The sequence below is a fragment of the Microcaecilia unicolor genome, chromosome 1 (assembly GCF_901765095.1).
Source record: "Microcaecilia unicolor chromosome 1, aMicUni1.1, whole genome shotgun sequence".
Taxonomy (NCBI): Eukaryota; Metazoa; Chordata; class Amphibia; order Gymnophiona; family Siphonopidae; genus Microcaecilia; species Microcaecilia unicolor.
The window spans coordinates 644,299,289-644,321,348 of record NC_044031.1 but is presented as its reverse complement, the minus strand read 5'-3'; the positions used below and the strand labels follow the sequence as shown (position 1 = coordinate 644,321,348).

General features: G+C 44.6%; 1 protein-coding gene across 2 annotated transcripts in view; it reads left to right on the top strand.

Annotated features, from left to right (window-relative positions):
* LOC115482310 (transmembrane protein 176B-like) overlaps positions 1 to 22,060 on the top strand; it is a 220,363-nt gene that overhangs the window by 174,425 nt on the left and 23,878 nt on the right. For both annotated transcript variants that reach the window (XM_030222029.1, XM_030222011.1), the window contains exon 5: positions 16,756 to 16,956. In XM_030222029.1, coding sequence (XP_030077889.1) covers positions 16,756 to 16,956 — 201 coding nt within the window. The remainder of the gene's footprint in view (positions 1 to 16,755; positions 16,957 to 22,060) is intronic.

The window sequence follows — 22,060 nt, the reverse complement described above, 5'->3', positions numbered from 1 at the left end:
ATTGAACCTGCATTGTGTGGGAAAGCGCGGGGTACAAATGTAATAAATATGGGTTGCTTGCATTTTAGGCCATTTGAGGTCCCAATTGGAGGAAATCCTTGCATTCACGTGCATTGTTTGCATTAGGGTCTTCTAGGTGTAGGTTTATGTCCCCTATTATAAGTAGATTGGAGTTAGATACATAGATCCATGAAGTGTGGTTGGCATTCTTGCCAGTTACCAGGTGGTCTATAAAACAAAACATTTAGGTGATCGTGTAAGATGGTATGGTTGATTCTAACTGAGGCGATTTCAAGTTATGGTGGTGGTGTTACAGTGAAGTGGGATCTATAGATTAGTGCAATGCCTCCTCCTCTTTTTCCTTTTCTTATCCGGTGATTTTGTAGCCTGGGGGACATAGATCTAAGATTATGGGGTCCTCATGATTGTGGATCCAGATTTCGCTGATGAAAATAGATCGAGGTTGTCTGTTGTTGTTAATGTTTTCTTGACTCCCCCAGCGGTCACCAACCTCCTCCCACCCCAAAAAAAAATATTTTAAACATTTTTTTTGCCAGCCTCTATCCCATCCTCAAATGTCATACCCAGCTCCATCGCAGCAGTATGCAGGTCCCTGGAGCAGTTTTTAGTGGGTGCAGTGCACTTCAGGCAGGCGGACCGAGGCCCATCCCCCCCACCTGTTACACTTGTGGTGGTAAATGTGAGCCCTCCAAAATCCACCCGAAACCCACTGTACCCACATGTAGATTCCCCCCTTCATCCCTAAGGGCTATGGTAGTGGTGTGGGTTTGGGGGGGAGTTGGGGGGCTCAGCACACAAGGTAAGGGAGCTCTGCAGTTGGGAGCAATTTGTGATGTCCACTGCAGTGCCTCCTAGGGTGCCTGGTTGGTGTCCTGGCATGTGAGGGGGGACCAGTGCCCTACGAATGCTGGCTCCTCCCACGAACAAAAGCCTTGAATTTGGTCGTTTTTGAGATGGCTGGCCTGAGTTTGCATTATAGGCGAAAACCGAGGCCGGCCATCTCTATGGCCGGCCATCTCAACATTTAGGTCGAGATTTGGCCAGCCCCGACCGTATTATCGAAACGAAAGATGGCCGCCCGTATTCGATAATACAGCCAGCTCTGCCCTTTCCCGGGGCCATCCCCGGAGATGGCCGCCCCTAGAGATGGGCGCCCCCGTTCGATTATGCCCCTCCACAGCTATACACTGTACTTAGTTGAAGGAACAAGGGAAAAAAACTACCATAATTAGAGTTCAAAGCTGGTAAATCTGATACTTGGAGTGGCCAAAATTAAAGAGAATACGACACTGAATCAGACTGGAAAATTTAGAAAATGTTTCACAATCTAAAAATGTAATGTTTTATAACATTTCCAAAATGTACAGAGATTCCAGGTAAGGAAATGTTGAATAAGTATTTATTTTTAAAGGAGGTTTTAGAGTAAATATTGTTAGCAATTTGTATTGCAAGCTTATGTTCCTCCTCTAACCATGATTTCTTATAAAGATAAAGGCCAGACTCAAGATTCTTTGGTACTTTGAGAGTTAGAAGGTTTCATCTGGAGATTCTGTAGTTCAAATACAAAATCAGACTGCAACATTTTTGTAGTTTTTGACACCATAATTTTGGTATTAAGAATTTTTCTGGAACAGATATTTCATAATTAAGATTTTTATTTTTTTCCACATGTGGCAAGAACTACTCGTCCAGTGTCTCAATGATATAACATCAGCAGCGGTCGCTTCCTCTTGTTCCATTTAAGCTAGTGCAACCTCAGTAGCCTTGACCCCTTCACTATGACTTTTTTTTTTTTTACAATTTTATCTATTCCAGGTGTAGGGTCACTCAAATTGTTTTCATCATCAGCATCATCTTCGTTCTTGCTCCCATTCATCACAACAATGGCATCACTGTCAGGTCTTCTAGCTCGTCTTTGGCATCCATTCCTTTTGTCATCTTCACAAGCATTCTCATAGCCAGTATTTTCTTGTAACAAAGGAAGGAGATAATCTTCTTCCTTTGTGTTTAGTGTCATGTCCTTGTTCACTTTTAATCTTCAGAAATTAACTTTTCTCCATGATCTTGCTAGGGTTTGTGGTTCAATTTTTCACTCTGATTTTGAGTGATCCAGTACAAAGCATCTTCAAAGTTCAAATTCTTTAACACTTCTATCAATCCTTTTCCTTCATTCAATGTACAAACAAGCGTTGTTAGATGCTTACAGCGATATTTTTTTCTTTATTGTTTCCAGTACAATCTGATCCATTGGCTGACACAATGATGTGAGATTTTGGGAGGTAGAAAAATCACTGTTGGCACTTCTCAGTTTGTCCTCATCAGGATTAGAGAGTGCATTATCTAAGAGAAGGATTGCTTTTCTAGCCAGCTTTAGCAAGTTCAAAACCTTTTCTCCTGATGGAACAAATTCCCTCAAAAACCAGTTAAGGAATATGTCGGTGTTCATACAGGTATTTCTCTGGTTCCTATTATCTGTATTTATTATTTCTTCACTAGAAGTACAACAGGACCCATGTTTGACTTTCCAATGAAAGTCGGTGGTAATTTTGTTGCTAGAGGCTAGAATTGTTACATTTTTTTTTTTTTTTTCTCTTTACTCCATTTATAACCAGGAACCAAGAGTTCTTGCTGGCAACATTTTAACATTTAACCCAGTTTCATCACAATTGTATATCAGGTCCCTTGAAACTTTTTTTTTATTTTTATTTTTTATTTATTTGTTTTATCAAGGTGTTGGTCCAGTTTAGATTTGAATGTGAAATTCTTCCACTTTGACAGTTTTTCACCAGAAATAATGAGCTGTCTTTATCTGTATTTTTTGTCCAGAAATATTGAGCTGTCTTATCCATATGTTTTCCCAGTAATTTTAAGCCACCCAACACTAGCAGTGAAATCGGGGTCACCTTCATTGAATTCCTTTCAGGAAAAACAGGGCTTTCTTTTACAATATAGACCCTGATATTGGCATGTCCTTGTCTCCTTTTCTTGTGTGAATTATAGAAACAAAACTTCATTCACCATCCCATATCCACATTTTTATTTTTCTGCTGCTCAATGAAAAGTTAGTACAATTTGAGCCCCATTTCTTTAGTTTACCGTGTTTCCTTTTCCAGTCAATAACACACTCCCTACTCCAATCTCATTTGCAGTTTTTGGATGAATTTACTCTTGGCTATTCTTTTTATAGCTTCCAGTCTCAGCTCTAGAGACAAAACAACTTTTTCCTCTTGTGATCGTCCATTTCAGGGAGAGCAGTGTATCAGGTGGACTTGACAGATCTAAGGAGAGGAATAAAAATATGTAATAAGTGCTGTATATCTTACAGAAACAAGAATAAAATTAAGATACATACTTGTAGCAGGTGTTCTCCAAGGACAGCAGGTTGCTTGTTCTCATGACTGGGTATCCCTAGCCCCCAGGCTCACTCAAAACAACAAAGGAAAGGTCAATTGGGCCTCGCAACAGCGAGGACATAACAAGGATTGACCTACGAAGAAACATCTAACTTAGAGTGCAGCCTGGAACAAAACAAAAATGGGCCTAAGGGGGGGTGGAGTTGGATTCTACACCCCAAACAGATTCTGCAGTACCAACTGTCGCGTCGGGTATCCTGCTGAAGGCAGTAGTGAGATGTGAATGTGTGGATAGAAGACCACGTCGCAGCTTTGCAAATCTCTTCTATAGTGGCTGACTTCAAGTGGGCCACTGACGCTGCCATGGCTCTAACACTATGAGCCATGACATGACCCTGAAGAGTCAGCTCAGCTTGGGCATAAGAGAAGGAGATGCAATCTGCTAGCCAATTGGAAATGGTGCGTTTCCTGACAGCAACTCCCCTTCTGTTGGGATCAAATGACACAAACATTTGGGCGGACTGTCTGAAGGGGCTTGTCTGCTCCACATAGAAGGCCAATGCTCTCTTGCAGTCCAATGTGTGCGACTGATGTTGAGCAGGGCGAGTATGAGGACGGGGAAAAAAATGTTGGCAGGACAATTGACTGGTTCAGATGGAACTCTGACACCACCTTTGGCAAAAAGTTAGGGTGCGTGTGGAGGACTACTCTATTATGATGAAACTTAGTATAGGGAGCATGGGCTATCAAGGCTTGAAGCTCACTGACTCTAGAGCTGAAGTAACAGCCACGAAGAAAATGACCTTCCAGGTCAAGTACTTGAGATGGCAGGAATTCAGTGGCTCAAAAGGAGCTTTCATTAGCTGGGTGAGAATGAAGTTGAGATCCCATGACACTGGTGGAGGTCTGACAGGGGGCTTTGACAAAAGCAAACGTCTCATAAAACGAACAACTAAAGGCTGTCCAGCGATAGGCTTACCCTCTACACAATAATGAAAAGCACTAATCGCACTAAGATGAACTCTTACGGAGTTGGTCTTAAGACCAGACTCTGACAAGTGTAGAATATATTTAAGCAGGGTCTATGCAGGACAAGAGCGGGGATCTAGGGCCTTGCTGTCACACCAGACGGCAAACCTCCTCCATTTAAAAGAGTAAGACCTCTTCGTGGAATCTTTCCTGGAAGCAAGCAAGACCCGGGAAACACCCTCAGAAAGACCCATGGAAGCAAGTTCTACACTCTCAACATCCAGGCCGTGAGAGCCAGAGACTGGAGGTTGGGATGCAGAAGCGCCCCCTTGTTCTGAGTTATGAGGGTTGGAAAACACTCCAATCTCCATGGTTCTTTGGAGGACAACTCCAGAAGAAGAGGGAACCAGATCTGACGTGGCCAGAAGGGAGCTATCATAATCATGGTTTCACAGTCTTGCTTGAGTTTCAGCAGAGTCTTCCCCATCAGAGGGATGGGAGGATTCGCATACAGAAGGCCCTTCCCCCAGTGGAGGAGAAAAGCATCTGACACTAGTCTGTCATGGGCCTGAAGTCTGGAACAGAACTGAGGGACATTGTGCTTGAGCTGAGTGGCAAAAAGATCTACCAAGGGGGTGCCCCATGCTTGGAAAATCTTGCATACCACATCAGAGTTGAGTGACCACTCATGAGGTTGCATTACCCTGCTCAATCAGTCGGCCAGACTGTTGTTTACGCCGGCCAGATATGTGGCTTGGAGAAGCATGCCGTGAGCATGAGCCCATAGCCACATCTGGACGGCCTCCTGACACGGAGTGAGATCCAGTGCCCCACTACTTGTTGATGTAGTACATGGCAACCTGGTTGTCTGTTTGAATTTGGATAATTTGGTTGGACAGCCGATCTCTGAAAGCTTTTAGAACGTTCCAGACCGCTCGCAACTCCAGGAGATTGATCTGAAGACCCGATTCCTGGAGGGACCAAGCTCCCTGGGTGTGAAGCCCATCTACATATACTCCCCACCCCAGGAGGGATGAATCCGTTGTCAGCACTTTTTGCGGCTGAGGAATTTGAAAAGGACATCCTAAAGTCAAATTGGATCGAATCGTCCACCACTGAAGGAAATTGTGAAAATTGGTGGACAGCTGGATCACATCCTTTAGATTCCCTGCAGCTTGAACCCACTGGGAAGCTGGAGTCCATTGAGCTGATCTCATATGAAGACAAGCCATGGGAGTCACATGAACTGTGGAGGCCATGTGGCCTAGAAGTCTCAACATCTGCTGAGCTGTGATCCGCTGAGACGCTCTGGCCATGGAAACGAGAGACAGAAGGTTGTCTGCTCTCGCTTCGGGGAGATAGGCATGAAAGGTCTGTGAGTCCAGCAGAGCTCCTATGAATTCTAGTTTCTGAACTGGAAGAAGATGGGACTTTGGGTAATTTAGAACAAACCCTAGTAGCTCCAGCAGTTGAATAGTCATCTGCATGGACTGTTGGGCTCCTGCCTCTGAGGTGTTCTTCACCAGCCAATCGTCGAGATAAGGGAAGACATGCACTCCCAGTCTGCATAGCGATGCTGCGACCACTGCCAGGCATTTTGTAAAGACCCGGGGTGCCGACGGCAGCACACAATATTGGAAGTGCTGTGCTCCCATACGGAATCGAAGATACTTCCTGTGAGCTGGAAGTATCGGGATGTGAGTGTAAGCATCCTTTAAGTCGAGAGCATAGCCAATCATTTTTCTGAATCATGGGAAGAAGGGTGCCCAGGGAAACCATCCTGAACCTCTCTAGGACCAGGAATTTGTTCAGGGCCCTTAGGTCTAGGATGGGACGCATCCTCCCCCCCCCCCCCCCCCCCCCCCGGTGTTCTTTTGCACAAGAAAATACCTGGAATAGAATCGCAGCCCTTCTTGCCCTGGTGGAACAGGCTCGACCGCATTGGTACTGAGAAGGGTGGAGAGTTCCTCTGCATGTACCTGCCTGTGCTGGAAGCTGAAGGACTGAGCACCTGATGGACAATTTGGAGGTCTGGAGATCAAATTGAGGGAGTATCCTAACCGGACTATTTGTAGAACCCACCAATCGGAGGTTATGAGAGGCCACCCTTTGGTGAAAAAATTTTAACCTCCCCCCGACCAGCAAGTCGTCTGGCACGGACACCTTTATAGCGGCTATGCTCAGCTGGAGCCAGTCAAAAGCCTGTCCCTTGCTTTTGCTTGGGAGCCTTGTAGCGCTATAGAAATGCTAAATAGTAGTAATAGTAGTAGTAGAGCTACAGGGGCCTGCCTTGGTGCACACGGTTGACAAGAACGAGTGCACTGGGGATGAGCCTGAGAAGGCTGTCAAGAAGGATTGTTCCTACGCTTGTTATAGGCATAGGGAGCATGCTTCCTTTCCCAGAAAAAACGTCTATCTGATGAGGTAGTAGCAGAAGGCGCCCGGCGGGAGAGATTGTCCATAGCGGTTTCCCGCTGCATGATCTGATCGACCACTTGCTCGACTTTCTCACCAGAAATATTATCCCCCCGGCAAGGGACATCTGCAATTCGCTGCTGGACTCGATTGTCCAGGTCAGAGGCATGCAGCCATGAGAGTCTGTGCATCACTATACCTTGGGCAGCAATTCTGGATGCAACATCAAAAGTATCATAAGCACCCCTGGACAGGAATTTAAGATACGCATTCTGCTGCCTGACCACCTCTTGAAAAGGCTTGGCCTGCTCCGGAGGGAGCTTATCAACCAAGTCCGCCAGTTGCTTCACCATGTTCCTCAAGTGAATGCTCGTGTAAAGCTGGTAAGACTGAATTTTGACCGCGAGCATAGATGCCTGATACGCCTTCCTCCCAAAAGAGTCCAGGGTTGTAGATTCTCTTCCCGGGGGCGCCAAGGCAAAGTCTCTAGAGCTCCTGGCTCTCTGTGGATCTGCTATTGGGACTCAACCTTCTTGGGAATAGTGGGATTACTTAGTGGTTTCATCCAGTTCCACATAATTGTTTCCTTGAGCACATTATGCAAAGGAACCGTGGATGACTCCTTAGGTGGCGAAGGATAGTCAAGGACCTCGAGCATCTCAGTCCTTGGCTTATCCTCAGATACCATAGGGAAGTGAATAGCCACAGACATTTCCCGGACAAATGAGGGGACAATCTCCGGGGGAGAAAGCTTCCTCTCAGGTGAAGGAGTGGGATCAGAGGGAAGACCACAAGACTCCTCAGAAGAGAAATACCTGGGATCTTGTTCATCCCACGAGGCATCCTCATAGGTATCTGACAAGAGTTCCTTAACTGCAGTCCGAAACCGGGCCCGTCTTGACGCTGAGGAACCACGTCCTCTATGTCGAGAAGTCTACTCCCATGCCGGTGGCGATGAAGCTCCCTCCAGCGATTGTCGACGGGGAGGCGACCTGGGTGGCAGCTGACGCCGATGCCGCAGGCTCTACCGGAGTCGGGGACCTCACCACAGGCGAAGAGCCAGCTTGCCGCTTCCATCGACGGTACCGGGGGCGCAGGCACCCCCGGCACCGGAGCAGACTGACGCAGCAGCCCTTCCAGAAGACCTGGAAGAATGGCTCGGATGTGCTCGTCCAGAGTCGCTGTTGAGAGAGGCTGCAGGGCCGGTGCAGGAGTCGGTGTCAGAACTCATGGAGGTTGAGGAGGTGGTACCGGGCTGCCTGAAGACCGATGCACCGACACCTCTTGAATGGAGGGTGAGCGTTCCTCCCTGCGTCGGCACTTCATGGGTGTCAAATCCTTCAATGCCCCGGAGCTCCCGGTACCATGCCTGGAAGGAGACCGATGACTATGCTTCTTCGCCTTCGCTTGATGCACATCATCGATACTCCTCGGTACCGACAAGGAGGACGTGGAATCCACACACCTCCTCAGGGTCGGGTCTGAGAGTGATCGGTCCCGGTGGGCCTGCACAGCAGGAGTCTTCGAGACAGGTGGAGGCTCACTGCTCCCAGCACGTGGTGGTCTCCGGACAGCCATTACCTGCGCTCCTGAAGTCGATGCCATCTCCGGTGCCGATAGACGCCGCCAACCACGGTATCGACGTTGACACCGAAGTACCGGGCGAAGCTCCAAAAAGACGATCCTATAGAGCTTGTCTCGACGCCTGTGTCTACTTTTTAAGGCTAAGACACAACTTACATGCGTCTGGGCGATGGTTGGGCCCAAGGCACTGAAGATACCACGCGTGGGGGTCGGTACCTGAGATTGCCCGGTTGCACCGAGTACACTTCTTGAAGCCGCTGGGAGTCCTCTGACATGGACAGAGAAATAGCGGCGGTGAAGTCAAAATTCTCGATTGTGTCAATTTTAAAGATACAAAAAGGGGAGAAACCCATACGGGCGGCCAAAGAGGGCCGCGACAAAACCGAAAGAAAACTTAAAAAGGGCCAAAAACTAAGGTTTTAAGGGGCTTTTAAAAAAAAATCTTTATAGTTGTACAGACAGGGCACTGAGAAAAATAAAAGGAGGAAACGCAAAAAAGATGGCGAAGGCTCGTTCACTGGGTGAGGAGAGAGACCGAAAAACAGCCACTCTCTACCGCGGAAAAAACAAGACTAAGCCGGACTCTTGTGCGATGGACGAGAAGATGGTCACGCCTGCGCGCTCGAAGGCTCTAGCAAAGTTTTGTTGCTAGGAAGATTCCGTCCCTGGGGCTGCTGTGGATGTCACCCAGTCGTGAGAACAAGTAGCCTGCTTGTCCTCGGAGAAAAGGCACTATACAAAAAAAATTATTCTGCTTCTAATATCTGAGCAATAGCAAAATATCTCCACACCAGGCACGTAGGACTTTTCAGATTCTGTATTTTACAGGCATACATGTAGCAGATGTCATTCAATAGCACTAATTCCTATTTATTTATTTATTGCATTTGTATCCCACATTTTCCCACCTCTTTGCAGGCTCAATGTGGCTTACAATAAATTATGAATAGTGGAAATATATAAGAAAATAGACATTTAGTATTGCAAAAAAATCTTGAGTGACATAATGATAAAGCATGATAGTAATATAACAAGCAAAAATCCTAAGGCAGTTCTGGATATATGTGTAGGAGTTCACATTTGTTGATCTTTGTGGTATGCCTTGTCAAAGAGATGGGTCTTCAGTAGTTTGCAGAAGTTAGTTAGTTCATAGATCATTTTTAAGTTGCGCGGCTGCGCGTTCCAGTATTGTGTGCTCAAGTAGGAAAAGGTTGATGCATGCGTTAGTTTGTATTTTAGACCTTTGCAGTTGGGGAAGTGAAGATTAAGGAATGTGCGGGATGTTTTTTAGCGTTCCTGAGTGGTAAGTCTATCAGGTCCGACATGTAGGCTGGGGCATCTCCATGAATGATTTTGTGAACTAGGGTACATATTTTGAACGTGATGCGTTTTTTGAGTGGGAGCCAGTGTAGCTTTTCTCGTAGGGGTTTAGCACTTTCATATTTTGTTTTACCGAATATGAGTCTAGCTGCAGTGTTCTGGGCTGTCTAGAATTTCTTGATTTGCTCTTTGCAGCCAGCATAGAGTGCGTTGCAATAGTCTAGATGGCTGAGTACCATTGATTGTACCAGGTTGCAGATTTAATTTCCACATTGAGTGGAACATCTTCTTGGTTGTGTTTTTCGCGTGATTCTCAAGTGTTAGGTGACGATCAATGGTAACTCCAAAAATTTTTAGGGTGTCCAAAATTGGAAGATTCAGTTTTGGTGTGTTAATGGTGGTGAATTTGTTTGTGTTTTTTTTTTTTTTTTTTTTTTGTTACATTTGTACCCCGCGCTTTCCCACTCATGGCAGGCTCAATGCGGCAGGCAATGGAGGGTTAAGTGACTTGCCCAGAGTCACAAGGAGCTGCCTGTGCCAGGAATCGAACTCAGTTCCTCAGGACCAAAGTCCACCACCCTAACCACTAGGCCACTCCTCCACTCCACTGTTATGTTGAGAGGTGAGTATTAGGCATTGGGTTTTTTCTGCAGCGAGTTTCAGCTGAAATGCATCCGCCCATGAATGCATGATATGTAGGCTCTGGCTGAAATTTCCTTTAAATCTTGTTTAAATGGGATGTAGATCGTTACGTCGTCTGCATATATGTATTGGTTGAGGTTTTGGTTTGATAGTAGTTTGGCCAAGGGTATCATTAAGTTGAATAAGGTCGGTGATATGATGGAAACTGCAAGAACCCTACCTATGAATAGGCAACAATACAAATATTATATGGGGCCCTAAAACGCCAATAGACACTAGTAAAATGGAACAAAAATCTCTACATGGAAAACTATACCTCGCAGGCAAAATCTTCACCAATACAGAACAAGGGATCACAATTAGAGAGATGAATACAAAATTTAACTTGAAATCCCAAGATGTCAAACTAGGCATGTTCCACAACATGGAAGAAATAGAAATACTTTTTCTCTTATACTTAACACAATACAAACATATCCACGATGTCTATTTACTAAACTAACATAGTAAGTGACGGCAGAAAAAAAGACCTGTACGGTCCATCCAGTCTGCCCAACAAGATATAAAGTAGCACATACGAGTTTATGTATACCGGACCTCCTTGATTTGTATCGTCAACAATGACAGGTCCTAAATATCTCCATGAACTCTCCCTCTTACTCCTTTCAAGTCTGTACAACATGTATGTATTTTTTTCAACTTTTAGCCTCAGCAGTGCCCATTACTAAAATGTTTTTCAATGGCAATGAAAATAGCACTCATCTCCTCATCGGCTTTACATAAAGCTATATTCTTAATTTTTATTCATTTTCATTTAAGTTTAATTTTCTTAAGTACTTATCTTTTCAATAGTCAGACTGGGAGTTTAAACTTGTCTGACATGCATGTTTCACCTACTCACTAGGCTGTGTAAAGGACTTCCCCTAAAAATTAAAAAGAAAACCGTCTTGGTTAATTATGTTTGTCACATCCTCCTCCTCATACAGAATGACAAATACTATAGTATTCAACTCTCAGTATACCTTATAGTTACCTTCAGCTGTCTTCAGTGCCAGCCTTGCTATTTACTCTTGGGATTAACCCTTGCAAAGATGGTGTCGTCATCCTAATGATTTCATTTAAATGCTCGCTATTATGATGTCTCTTTCCCTCCCCTTAGTTCTCATTGGATGGTAGGAAATCTCCTTTACATTAGTGACGCCCATTCTAGTTCGGGACGGCATTCAAACCAGCTGGTGTCACTGTTTTAAGAGTATATATGTACCATTGTTCCATATAGTTGAACAACATATTTAATGAATCGCCCTCACTGCCCTGATGTATGTGTTCAACACCCTCCATCTTATATATATATCCTCTTATGACTTTTTCTAGCCAGTGCTCTACTAGAGGGGCCTGAGTATTCTTGGTGGTAATCCTGGATTTATGTTCAGTTAATCGTGTCCTAATCGGTCACTCACTTGATTTGTATCTGCCATTTTCAAGGCACAGACTGTAGAAGTCTGCCCAGCACTAGCCCTGCCTCCTAACCACCGGTGCTGCCACCCAATCTCTGCTAAACTTCTGAGGATCCATTTCTTCTGAACAGGATTCCTTTCTTTATACCACTCCTTTTTTTCAGTTACCATTTTTATCTCCACCACCTCCCTCGGGAGGGCATTCCAAGTATCCACCACTCTCTCCGTGAAACTAACATTTATTTATTTATTTGTTGCATCTGTATGCATTTGTATCTCACATTTTCCCACCTTTTTGCAGGCTCAATGTGGCTTACATAATCTAGTTAATAAATTCAAATTAAAAACCTTTTTTTTTCCCCAGGGGCTGCTGTCCATTTGTCATTTCTTTTTTGTTTTTATTTCTTTGACTTAGATGAATTTTTTATACTGCTTAATACAATTAGGGTTTTAAAGCAGTTTACAATAAAACAAATTACAAATACAGTGATATAAGATCATAAACAAGGCCAAAGAAATGCTTATTAATGCAGCAGAGATTTTTACAGCAACAAAATAATTCTCACTTATCCTGAAACTTCTGAGAGTCAAATGTTAGCGGTTTTTTTTTTGTTTGTTTCTTTCCCTCGTATCTGACTGACATATTGATCTCTTAGCGCTTTCCTTCTTTTTTTTTTTTTTTTTTTCTTTGACTGTCAACTCAATTTCATCTGTTTTCTCATCCTTCAGTCTTCCATCTTTACTTTTCAACAACTATCAGCTTTACATTTCCTTCTCACCCCTTAGCTCTACAGTTTCTCACTCCTTCCCCCCCCCCCCCACACCCTCATCCCATCATTCCTCCACTCTCCAGTACCGCATTTTTACCCTGTATTTACTGTTCTCCTCTGACTCCTTTATAACCCCCATCCACCCTTGTAGACCAGCATTTACTTCCTCTCTCATCCCTTCCCCCACCCAATCCTTCTCCTACATCTGCATGTTTCTTTCCTCCCTCCTGTGGGCCAACACTTGTTCCTCTCTTCTTCCCACCCTCCTCTGTAGTCCAACATCTCTTCCTCTCCTTCCCTCCCTCAAATTGTCTAGCACCACTTCGTCAACCCCCACATCCACCATTTTTTTTCTTTCTCCCTCCCTGTCATGTGCTCTATATATTTTCTCTTTGCTACATCCCTGCCTTCCACCTTCAGGTTCTATCCATTATTTCCCTCCCACCCACCCTGGTCTACCTTTAAACCATGTCACTGCCTACAGCCTGCCCGGATCCTCTCCTCTGCCGCAATCCGCCCCCCGCATAAACAGGAAGTTGCATCGGAGGGGCAGGTCCCATCAGAACAGAGGCTCTGAGCGGGCCAAAGTACTACTACTACTTATTTCTATAGCGCTACTAGAGGTATGCATCGCTGTACACTTGAACATGAAGAGACAGTCCCTGCTCAACAGAGCTTACAACTGAACAAGTGAATAAGGGTTAGGAGTTAAAAGCAGTATCAAAATGGTGGGCTTTTGAGGATCTCCTGTTTTAAAGTAGATGGGGTGGGGGCATTGGAGGAGAATAAAAGATGATGGGAAGCTGGCTTACTTAGGGGGAGGTACTGGACCCTTGGACAGTGCCTGGTTGTCCAAGCAGTCAGTCCACCCTTGCTCTCCCTCATACATTTTTCATGTGTCAAGCTTCTTTGTTCTTTAAAGCACAAGTGACCTATAGGAAACCAAGAATATCTTGGATATTTAGAGCCTTCAGAAAGGCCAATGTAATGCCGACTTTTAAAAAAGGTTCCAGAGGAGATCCAGGAAATCATAGGTGAGCCTGACATTGGGGCCGGGCAAAATGGTAGACTATTATAAAGAACAAAATTACAGAGCATATTCAAAAGCATGGATTAATAAGATAAAGCCAACATGGATTTAGTGAAGGGAAATCTTGCCTCACCAATATTACACTACTTTGAAGGGGTGAACAAACATGCGGATAAAAGTGAGCTGGTCGATATTGTGTATCTGGATTTTCAAAAGGCGTTTGACAAAGTACCTCATGAAAGACTCCATAGGAAATTGGAGAGTCATGGGATAGGAGGTAGTGTCCTATTGTGGGTTAAAAACTGGTTAAAAGAGAGAAAACAGAGAGTGGGGTTAAATGGTCAGTATTCTCAATGGAGAAGGGTAGATAGTGGGGATCCCCAGGGGTCTGTGCTGGGACTGCTGTTTTTTTTTTGTTTTTTTTTAACGTAGAGCTGGGAGTAACCAGTGAGGTAATCAGTGCTTTTTTTGTGCCGGTACGGTGTACCGGCAACTTTTTTGTAAGGTCCGGCTCACCTGCCCGCTCCCTTCCGTTCGTGCACCCGTGCTTCCCCCTCCCCCCCCCCCCAGCCCTCCCTCAGCTCCCCAACTTTCCTTGAAATCTTTAATTTACCCGAAGTCACGGCAAACCGGCAGTAAAAACAGCAGGCAGGCAGGCTTGCCTCCTCGTCGCTTCCCTCCCTCTCAGCGCGTCTCGCCTTCCTCTGATGTGATTTCCTTTCCACGAGGGCGGGACGCGCTGAGAGAGAAGGGAAGCGACGAGGCAAGCCTGCCTGCCTACCAGCTGTTTTTACTGCCAGTTCGCTGCGACTTTGGGTAAATTAAAGATTTCAAGGAAAGTCGGGGAGCTGAGGGAAGGCAGGGGGGCTGGGGTTTAAACGAATCACTGGACATGGAGGGGACGGAGGGCACGGGAGAGGAGAATTGCTGGACATGGAGGGGAGGACAGGGGAGAGAGGAGAATTGCTGGACATGGAGGGAAGGGCAGGAGAGAGAAGAGACATACTGGACATGGAGGGGAGGGTAGGGGAGAAAGGAGAATCGCTGGACATGGATGGGAGGGGAGGGCAGGGAAGACAGAATCGCTGGACATGGATGAGGGGGCAGGGGAAAGAGGAGACATGCTGGACATGGATGGGAGAGAGGAGAATTGCTGGACATGGATGGGAGGGTAGGGAAGAGAGAATTGCTGGACATGGAGGGGAGGGCAGGGGAGAGAGGAGAATCACTGGACATGGAGGGGAGGGCAGGGAAGAGAGAGTTGCTGGACATGGATGGGAGGGGAGGGCAGGGTAGAGAGAATCGCTGGACATGGATTGGAGGATAGGGGAGAGGAGAATCGCTGGACATGGATGGGAGGGGAGGGCAGAGAAGAGAGAATTGCTGGACATGAATGGGAGGGAAGGGCAGGGGAGAGGAGAATCAGGGAGAGAGGAGACATGCTGGACATGGATGGCAGGAGAGGACAGGGGATAGAGGAGAATTGCTGGGCATGGGAGGGAAGGGCAGGGGAGAGAGGAGAAATGCTGGAAATGGATGGAGAAGAGGGGAGAGAGAATTATTGCTTTATATGGATACAGGGGAGGGAAGAGAGATGGATGGAGGGGAGGAAAGAAAAGAGAGGATGCACATGGATGGAGATGAGGGGAAGGGAAGAGAGGAGAAAAACTGCACATGGATAGAGAAAATAGGCAATAGCTGGATCCACGTTATACCGCCTCCAGTCAATTCCACGGAGGAGGACCCAGCTTTTACTTATGAATGTAGGGCAAGAAATGAAGAAGCAAGGAGGAAAGTAAAGAAATATATGGAAAGGAAGCCCTGGGAACGGAGTTTAAGAGAACAGATAGAGAGCAGCAGAATCAGAGACTGGGACCAATATGGATAGAAAAACAGTCACCAGACAGCAAAGGTAGAAAAAAATCATTTTATTTTCATTTTAGTGTTTGGAAAATGTCCAATTTGAGAATTTACATCTGCTGTCTTATTTTGCACTGGGTATACTGGAGCTGTAACAGTTTACAGAAATTATTTATAATGGAAAAAAAAATCACATTATTTTTTTCTCCTATACTAGTATAATATTTTCAATAATGTATGTTTATATGCGCCATGGCTGGGATAAGGGGTGTGGCTAATGTGGGTGTGGCTGAGGGTGGGGTCATATGGTGACCCCGCCCATAATGAGTACCGGCACCTTTTTTCTACAAAACAAGCACTGGAGGTAGTTAAATTTTCTGACAACATAAAGTTATTCAAAGTTGTTAAATCGCGAGAGGATTATGAAAAATTACGAGAGAACCTTATGAGACTGGGCGTCTAAATGGCAGATGACGTTTAATGTGAGCAAGTGCAGAGTGATGTATGGAGTCACCAACCAGGAAAGGGATCTAGGTGTCATGACGTTGAAACCCTCTGCTCAGTGTGCAGCGGCAGCTAAGAAAGCAGATAGAATGTTGGGTATTAGGAAAGGAATGGAAAACAGAAATGAGGACGTTATGCTTTTGTACCGCTCCATGGTGTGACCGTACCTCGAATATTGTGTTCAATTCTGGTCACCGCATCTCAAAGATATAGTGGAATTAGAAAAGGCACAGAGAAGGGTGACGAAAATGATAAAGGGGATGGGACGACTTTCTTATGAGGAAAGGCTGAAGCGGCTAAGGGCACTTCAGTTTGGAGAAAAGACGGCTGAGATATGATAGAGGTCTATAAAATGAGTGGAGTGCAAAGAGCTTGGTTACTCTTTTCAAAAATACTAGGATTAGGAGGCATGCAATGAAGTTAAAGTAGTACATTTAAAATGAATTGGAGAAAATATTTTTTCACTCAACATGTAATTAAACTCTGGAATTCGTTGCCAGAGAATGTGGTAAAACCAGTTAGCTTTGGTTTGGATGGCCATTATTAAAATGGACTTGGGGGAAAATCAAGTGCTTATTTCTAGGATAAGCAGCATAAAATATATTGTACTTTTTGGGGGGGATCTTGCCAGGTATTTGTGACCTGGATTGGCCACTGTTGGAAACAGGATACTGGGATTGATGAACCTTTGGTCTGTCCCAGTATAACAATACTTATGTACTTATTTACCAGCCCCACACTGGTTTTTAATACTAAGAAAGGAAATTGGGTATCATGAAATGTTGACGCATCCCTTTTATTTTGTTTACATTCATTGTTTGTTTTTCTAGCTCCTGCTTTCACCATGGACGAATATCTTGAGCTTTGGTATTGCCATAGCAGGAATTGTCTGTGTTACACGTAGCCTGGGTTGGTTGCAATTTAATGATTGGTGGTATGAAAATATATGTGAATCACATCGCTCCTATGATGGACTTAATGAAGACCGTTGGAGAGTGAATAGCTGCAAAGAGCAGCTGAGTCGCATCATGGTAAGACATTAAGGAATATGCACTAGACAAGGTAGGTAGTGCATGTATAATGTTGGGTCCTGTATATTAGCACATGGTGATAATCATAAGAAAAAAATCCAAGCATGCACTGTTTATTTTTATTTATTGTAACATAGTAAGTGACAGAAGATAAAGACTTGAACATTCCATTTGTCCAACAATCATATTCATTATCAGTTCAAGATTAAATCAACAATGAACATGATGTTATATACTTGATCATGGTCTGTCTTTGGTGTTTCTGGGGCATAGACTATAGAAGTATGCTCGGTTCTGTCCTTGTATTCCAACTACTGGAGTAGCTGTCAAAGCCCACTCCAGCCTGTCCAAATCCGTCTTGTCATTTACAGGACATAAACTCTAAAAGTCTCCCGGCACTGTCCTCATATTCCAGATTACTGGAGTTTCCATCAAAACTCTCTCCAGTCCATCCTAAACTGGATTGCTATATGCAAGACTCAAACTGTACAAGTTGGTCCAGCACCAGCCTTAGCTGATACAGCCAGAGTTGCCATCTAAGCACCATTTGATATGCAAACACATATTCAACCCTTTAAGTTTTTTTATATCATTCATGAGATTCTCTGTGATCATCCTACTCCTTTTTGTACTCTTTCGGGTTTTTTTTTCTTTTCCCTCCACCGCCTCCCTTGGAAGAGCATTCCAGGAATCAACCACCATCTCTGTGAAACATAATTTTCTGACATTATTCCTAAGTCTATCTCTCACACACAGAAATCGTTAGTTCTCAATTCCTAATTTTTTAAAATAATTTTTACTCTGCTGTGATACAAAAAACTTTGTGTTTAAATAATATACAAGTGCTCAGTGAAGTGCATATTAACTCTGGCGAGTCATCTGGAAATATGTCTCAATGAACATCATCGCACTTGTTCCCTCCCTCACCTCCTATACTAATAAGCTAAATGACAATATGATTCAAAAGTACTTAGCTGCAGGCAGGCTGGGATAGTGCGGTATAATCCACTTATAGTCCCATTCTCGCTCAGGTGTTGTATAAAAAGTGAAAGATAAAACTCCAAATTCCTGCCGGTTGTTGTTCACACGGCTTCTGTAAAGCAATCCTTTCGCTCCAAACAACAATGTCCCAACTCGGTATTCCATTTTGTTCTCAACACACATGGTGTTTCGTGACCTTGTGCGTCGTCAGGAGAACCAAAGTCTGTCTAGATCATGTAGGCGGTGTGCTTTACTTCATTCTTCAGGTAGAACACTTCCCATTCACGCGATCCAACCACGTCATTTCCAGATGACTCGCCAGAGTTAATATGCACGTCACTGAGCACTTGTATATTATTTAAACACAAAGTGTTTTGTATCACAGCAGAGTAAAAATTATAAAAAAAAATTAGGAATTGAGAACTATTCAACGGTTTCTATATGTGTGATATGGTTATATACTTTGAAACCAGGACATAAGGTTACCCCAGTGGAAAGTTAGGATTATTCCTAAGTCTACCACACCGCAACCTCAATTCATGTCCTCTAGTTTTACCACTGTATTGTATCTCCTCTGTCCCTCATCTCCTCTAGGTTATACATATTCTCATTTATGTATTAAACTCTTTAAAAAAAAAAAAATTCCTTTCTGTGGTAGAATCAAAGTGGTTTACATATTATATACAGGTACTTTCTCTGTCTCTAGTGGGCTTACAATCTAAGTGGGTGCATTTTTGTAAGGCACCAAGCCTCAAGATGACCAAAAGCCTGCCTCATCTGCTCCCCTGCAGTGGGCCAAAACCTGCTCTTCTGGTTAGTAGCAGCATGTTTCACAGCTCCAACATATTTCCATCACTGGGCCCCAGAACCCATCACCCTCCCTGTGTACCCCCTCCCCCCAATCTACCTTAAGGTAGGTTTCCGTCCTGAGCATCAGCAGTGTTTCACCTATTGCTATCTGCCCTCTTGCTTGTTTCCATAGGGGCGCAGGTAGCGTTAGGTTAAACACAGACTGTGCTCAGGAGGGAAGAAAGCTTTTAAAGATGAGGGGGAGGGAGAGGACACAAAATCAACAGTTGCCTCAGGGTGTTAGTCCCTTGAGCCAGTCCTGGAGACAATGCAGAATTAAGTGACTTTCTCAGGGTCACAGGGAGCTGCAGTGGGAATGAAACCTGTTTCTGGGGGAGCTCTGAGAGAAAAGATATCTCTAAGCAAGTGAACTTCATTTGCTGTGAGCTTTGGTGACTTAAAAATAGGGATAAGAGAAAAAAAATAGGGATAAGAGAAATTGTAGGTTTATTGATAAGTTTGAATTTAAAATAGGGTGCTACACAATTTAAACAGTTTACTTTCTCCATAGTTTAAAACTTGAACCTTCTGCCTGAGGTTGAAACGTGAAACTTAACTTATAGCATAGAGCATTAACAGAGAGCCTCTAGAAAGCACAGCAAGGCCTAGTTCAATCTTCTTTTATATTGGGAGCTTTTATATACCATACTAGCTTCTTCAGCTCAGAATGGTTTAGAAGACATTGGCTATTCCTAGGATGTTAAACAATTCACAATTACATTATATTACATTGCATTACTTGACACTTCTAACCCACATTAGCCCTTGTTCAGTGTAGCTTACAAATTTATATATGTAAAAACTGTGAGAATACAGTGGAATTCACATTAGAGAAAATTGTCTGTAGCAGAAAATACAAATGAGATTAAGGTAGCAAAAATTTACGGCATAAAAGTTTTTAACAATTTATGAAACTTGTAGTTGTTTTTCTCATATCTGATAGAGTGGTAATAAATTCCACCATTTGGTTGCCTGGTACAAAACACACAGGTCAAATGTATGGTTTTATATACAATCCAGCTAATTATTTAAAACTATTTAACTGGCAGACAGAGTAGTGAAGGTAGCAGAGCTCTTCCACAGAATACCAGAGGACGAGAGCTATAGTCACTTTATTCTTCAAAATCCGACACAGTACTGTGTTTTGGCTTAAAGCCTGCATAGGGCGGGCTGTATATAGGCTCACTGATGGAAGTAGAGGTCAGGATAGCAGTCTTTAAAAAGACACGGATCCTAGAAGACATACAGTAGTGATATGCTGAAAAAATGGATACATACCTATAGCAGGTATTCTCCGAGGACAGCATGCTAAATATTCTTACATGTGGGTCGTCATCCGCGATGGCCCCAGGAGACCGGAAAAAAACTTCAAAGCTTAGGAATCTTCCAGAACGTTCCATCGCGCGGGTGGCTTCCCGCCTGCGACGCGAACCTGCAACTCTGTTTAATAAAAGCAAAAACAAGCTAAAAACAACTCCAATGGGGAGGAGGGAGAGTTGTAAGAATATTGAGAGCCTGCTGTCCTCGGAGAATACCTGCTACAGGTATGTATCTTCATTTTCTCCGAGGACAAGCAGGCTCTAATATTCTTACATGTGGGGTATCCCTAGCCCCCAGGCTCACTCAAAACAAAGAACATTGGTCAATTGGGCCTCGTAACGGCGAGGACATAACTTAGAGTAACCTGAAAAGAAAAACAGCTAAGTGAGTGCAGCCTGGAACAAAATAGAAATGGGCCTAGGAGGGTGGAGTTGGATTCTAAGCACCGACTGGTCAAACCGACTGTTGCGTCGGGTATCCTGCTGAAGGCAGTAGTGAGATGTGAATGTGTGGACTGATGACCACGTTGTAGCCTTGCAAATCTCCTCAATGGAGGCTGACTTCCAATGAGCCACTGACGCAGCCATGACTCTAACGTGAGCCGTGACATGGCCCTCTAAAGTTAGCCCAGCTTGGGCATAAGTGAAGGAAATGCAATCTGCTAGCCAACTTGAGATGGTGCGTTTTCCGATGGCAACTTCCCTCCTGTTGGGATTGAAAGAAACAAACAATTGGGCAGACTTGTCTGTAGGGCTTAGTCCGCTCCACGTAAAAGGCCAATGCTCTCTTACAGTCCAAGGGTGTCAAAAAAAAAAAAAAGCCCGGACCTGTCAAACATACCAATGCAGGCTAAAGGTCCGGTGGACCCAATCTGCCCCCACCTGGTGGTCTAGTGGCCCCAAACCCCTCCGCATCTCAAGATGACGGCAGAGGGAGCAGCTCTCCCTCCTCCTTCCAGACCTGCCTCCAAAGTTGCGGCGCCTTGCCCAACGCATCCTGGGATGTGCTGGGTGGGGCTTCACTACCATATAGGAAATGCCACTCCCTCCTCCGTCATTCCGAGGCACGGGGAGGTTCGTGGATGCCAGACCAGGGTGGGTTGGGGGCTGTTGTAAAGTTCGGGTTGCCCACTGGGCCACCAGGAAGTTTCTTTTGTCGGGAGAGGGTTTAGGGGGACTAGAGTGTTGAAAGCAAACAATATTATTGAAGTGGTCTTAATCCTTCATAGTGATACAGTGCTTTAATTAGACGTTTTGGTACACTTCAGCTGCTGCTTTATGCATTTGTAAGTTTATTATGTCTTTGCAATTGCTTTTACTAACTGCCATCCTCCTTCCTCAGCCTGCAACTCCTAATCTCCCCTGTTGTTGCTCCATCCCAGAGATCTCCCCTTCTCAGTTCCCTAATGGCTTTCCATCCCCAGTCTGCTCTCATAACAAGCCCCCAGTGATGCTCCCATCCTTCTTCCATTTGTCCTTGACCCCAGTGATCTTGAAGACCAACTAACACTGGTTGTACTTAAGACCCTCCACTACCACCAGTGTTCATACACACACCACTTTGCTCCTTTTGTCCCCCCTGATTTGCCTTCTCCAGCCCTCTTTCCCTATTATCTGATGTTCAACAATTTAAGCCCCCTTTCCAAAAGAGAATTAGATATTTAAAATTTCAATTCTTTACCTTGTCTTGGCCCTGGGAGTGGGGGGGGGGGGGGGGGGAACTGCATTCCACCATAATAGCTCAGTGACTCTTCTCTAGTTCCTGACAAGTCTTCCTGTACTGCCAGCCTGGATTGACTTAATGCTTTGGGGGAGAGTATAAATCAACTGGCAGGTCTGCCCCCCTTCAGGGCCCAAATATGTCTGCTGTCCTCTGCAGGTTGAGAGTGGAAATCTTGATGCTTTCTGGTCAGAATCCATCAAGGTTTCTGCCAAAGGTGAGTTATAAATGAACT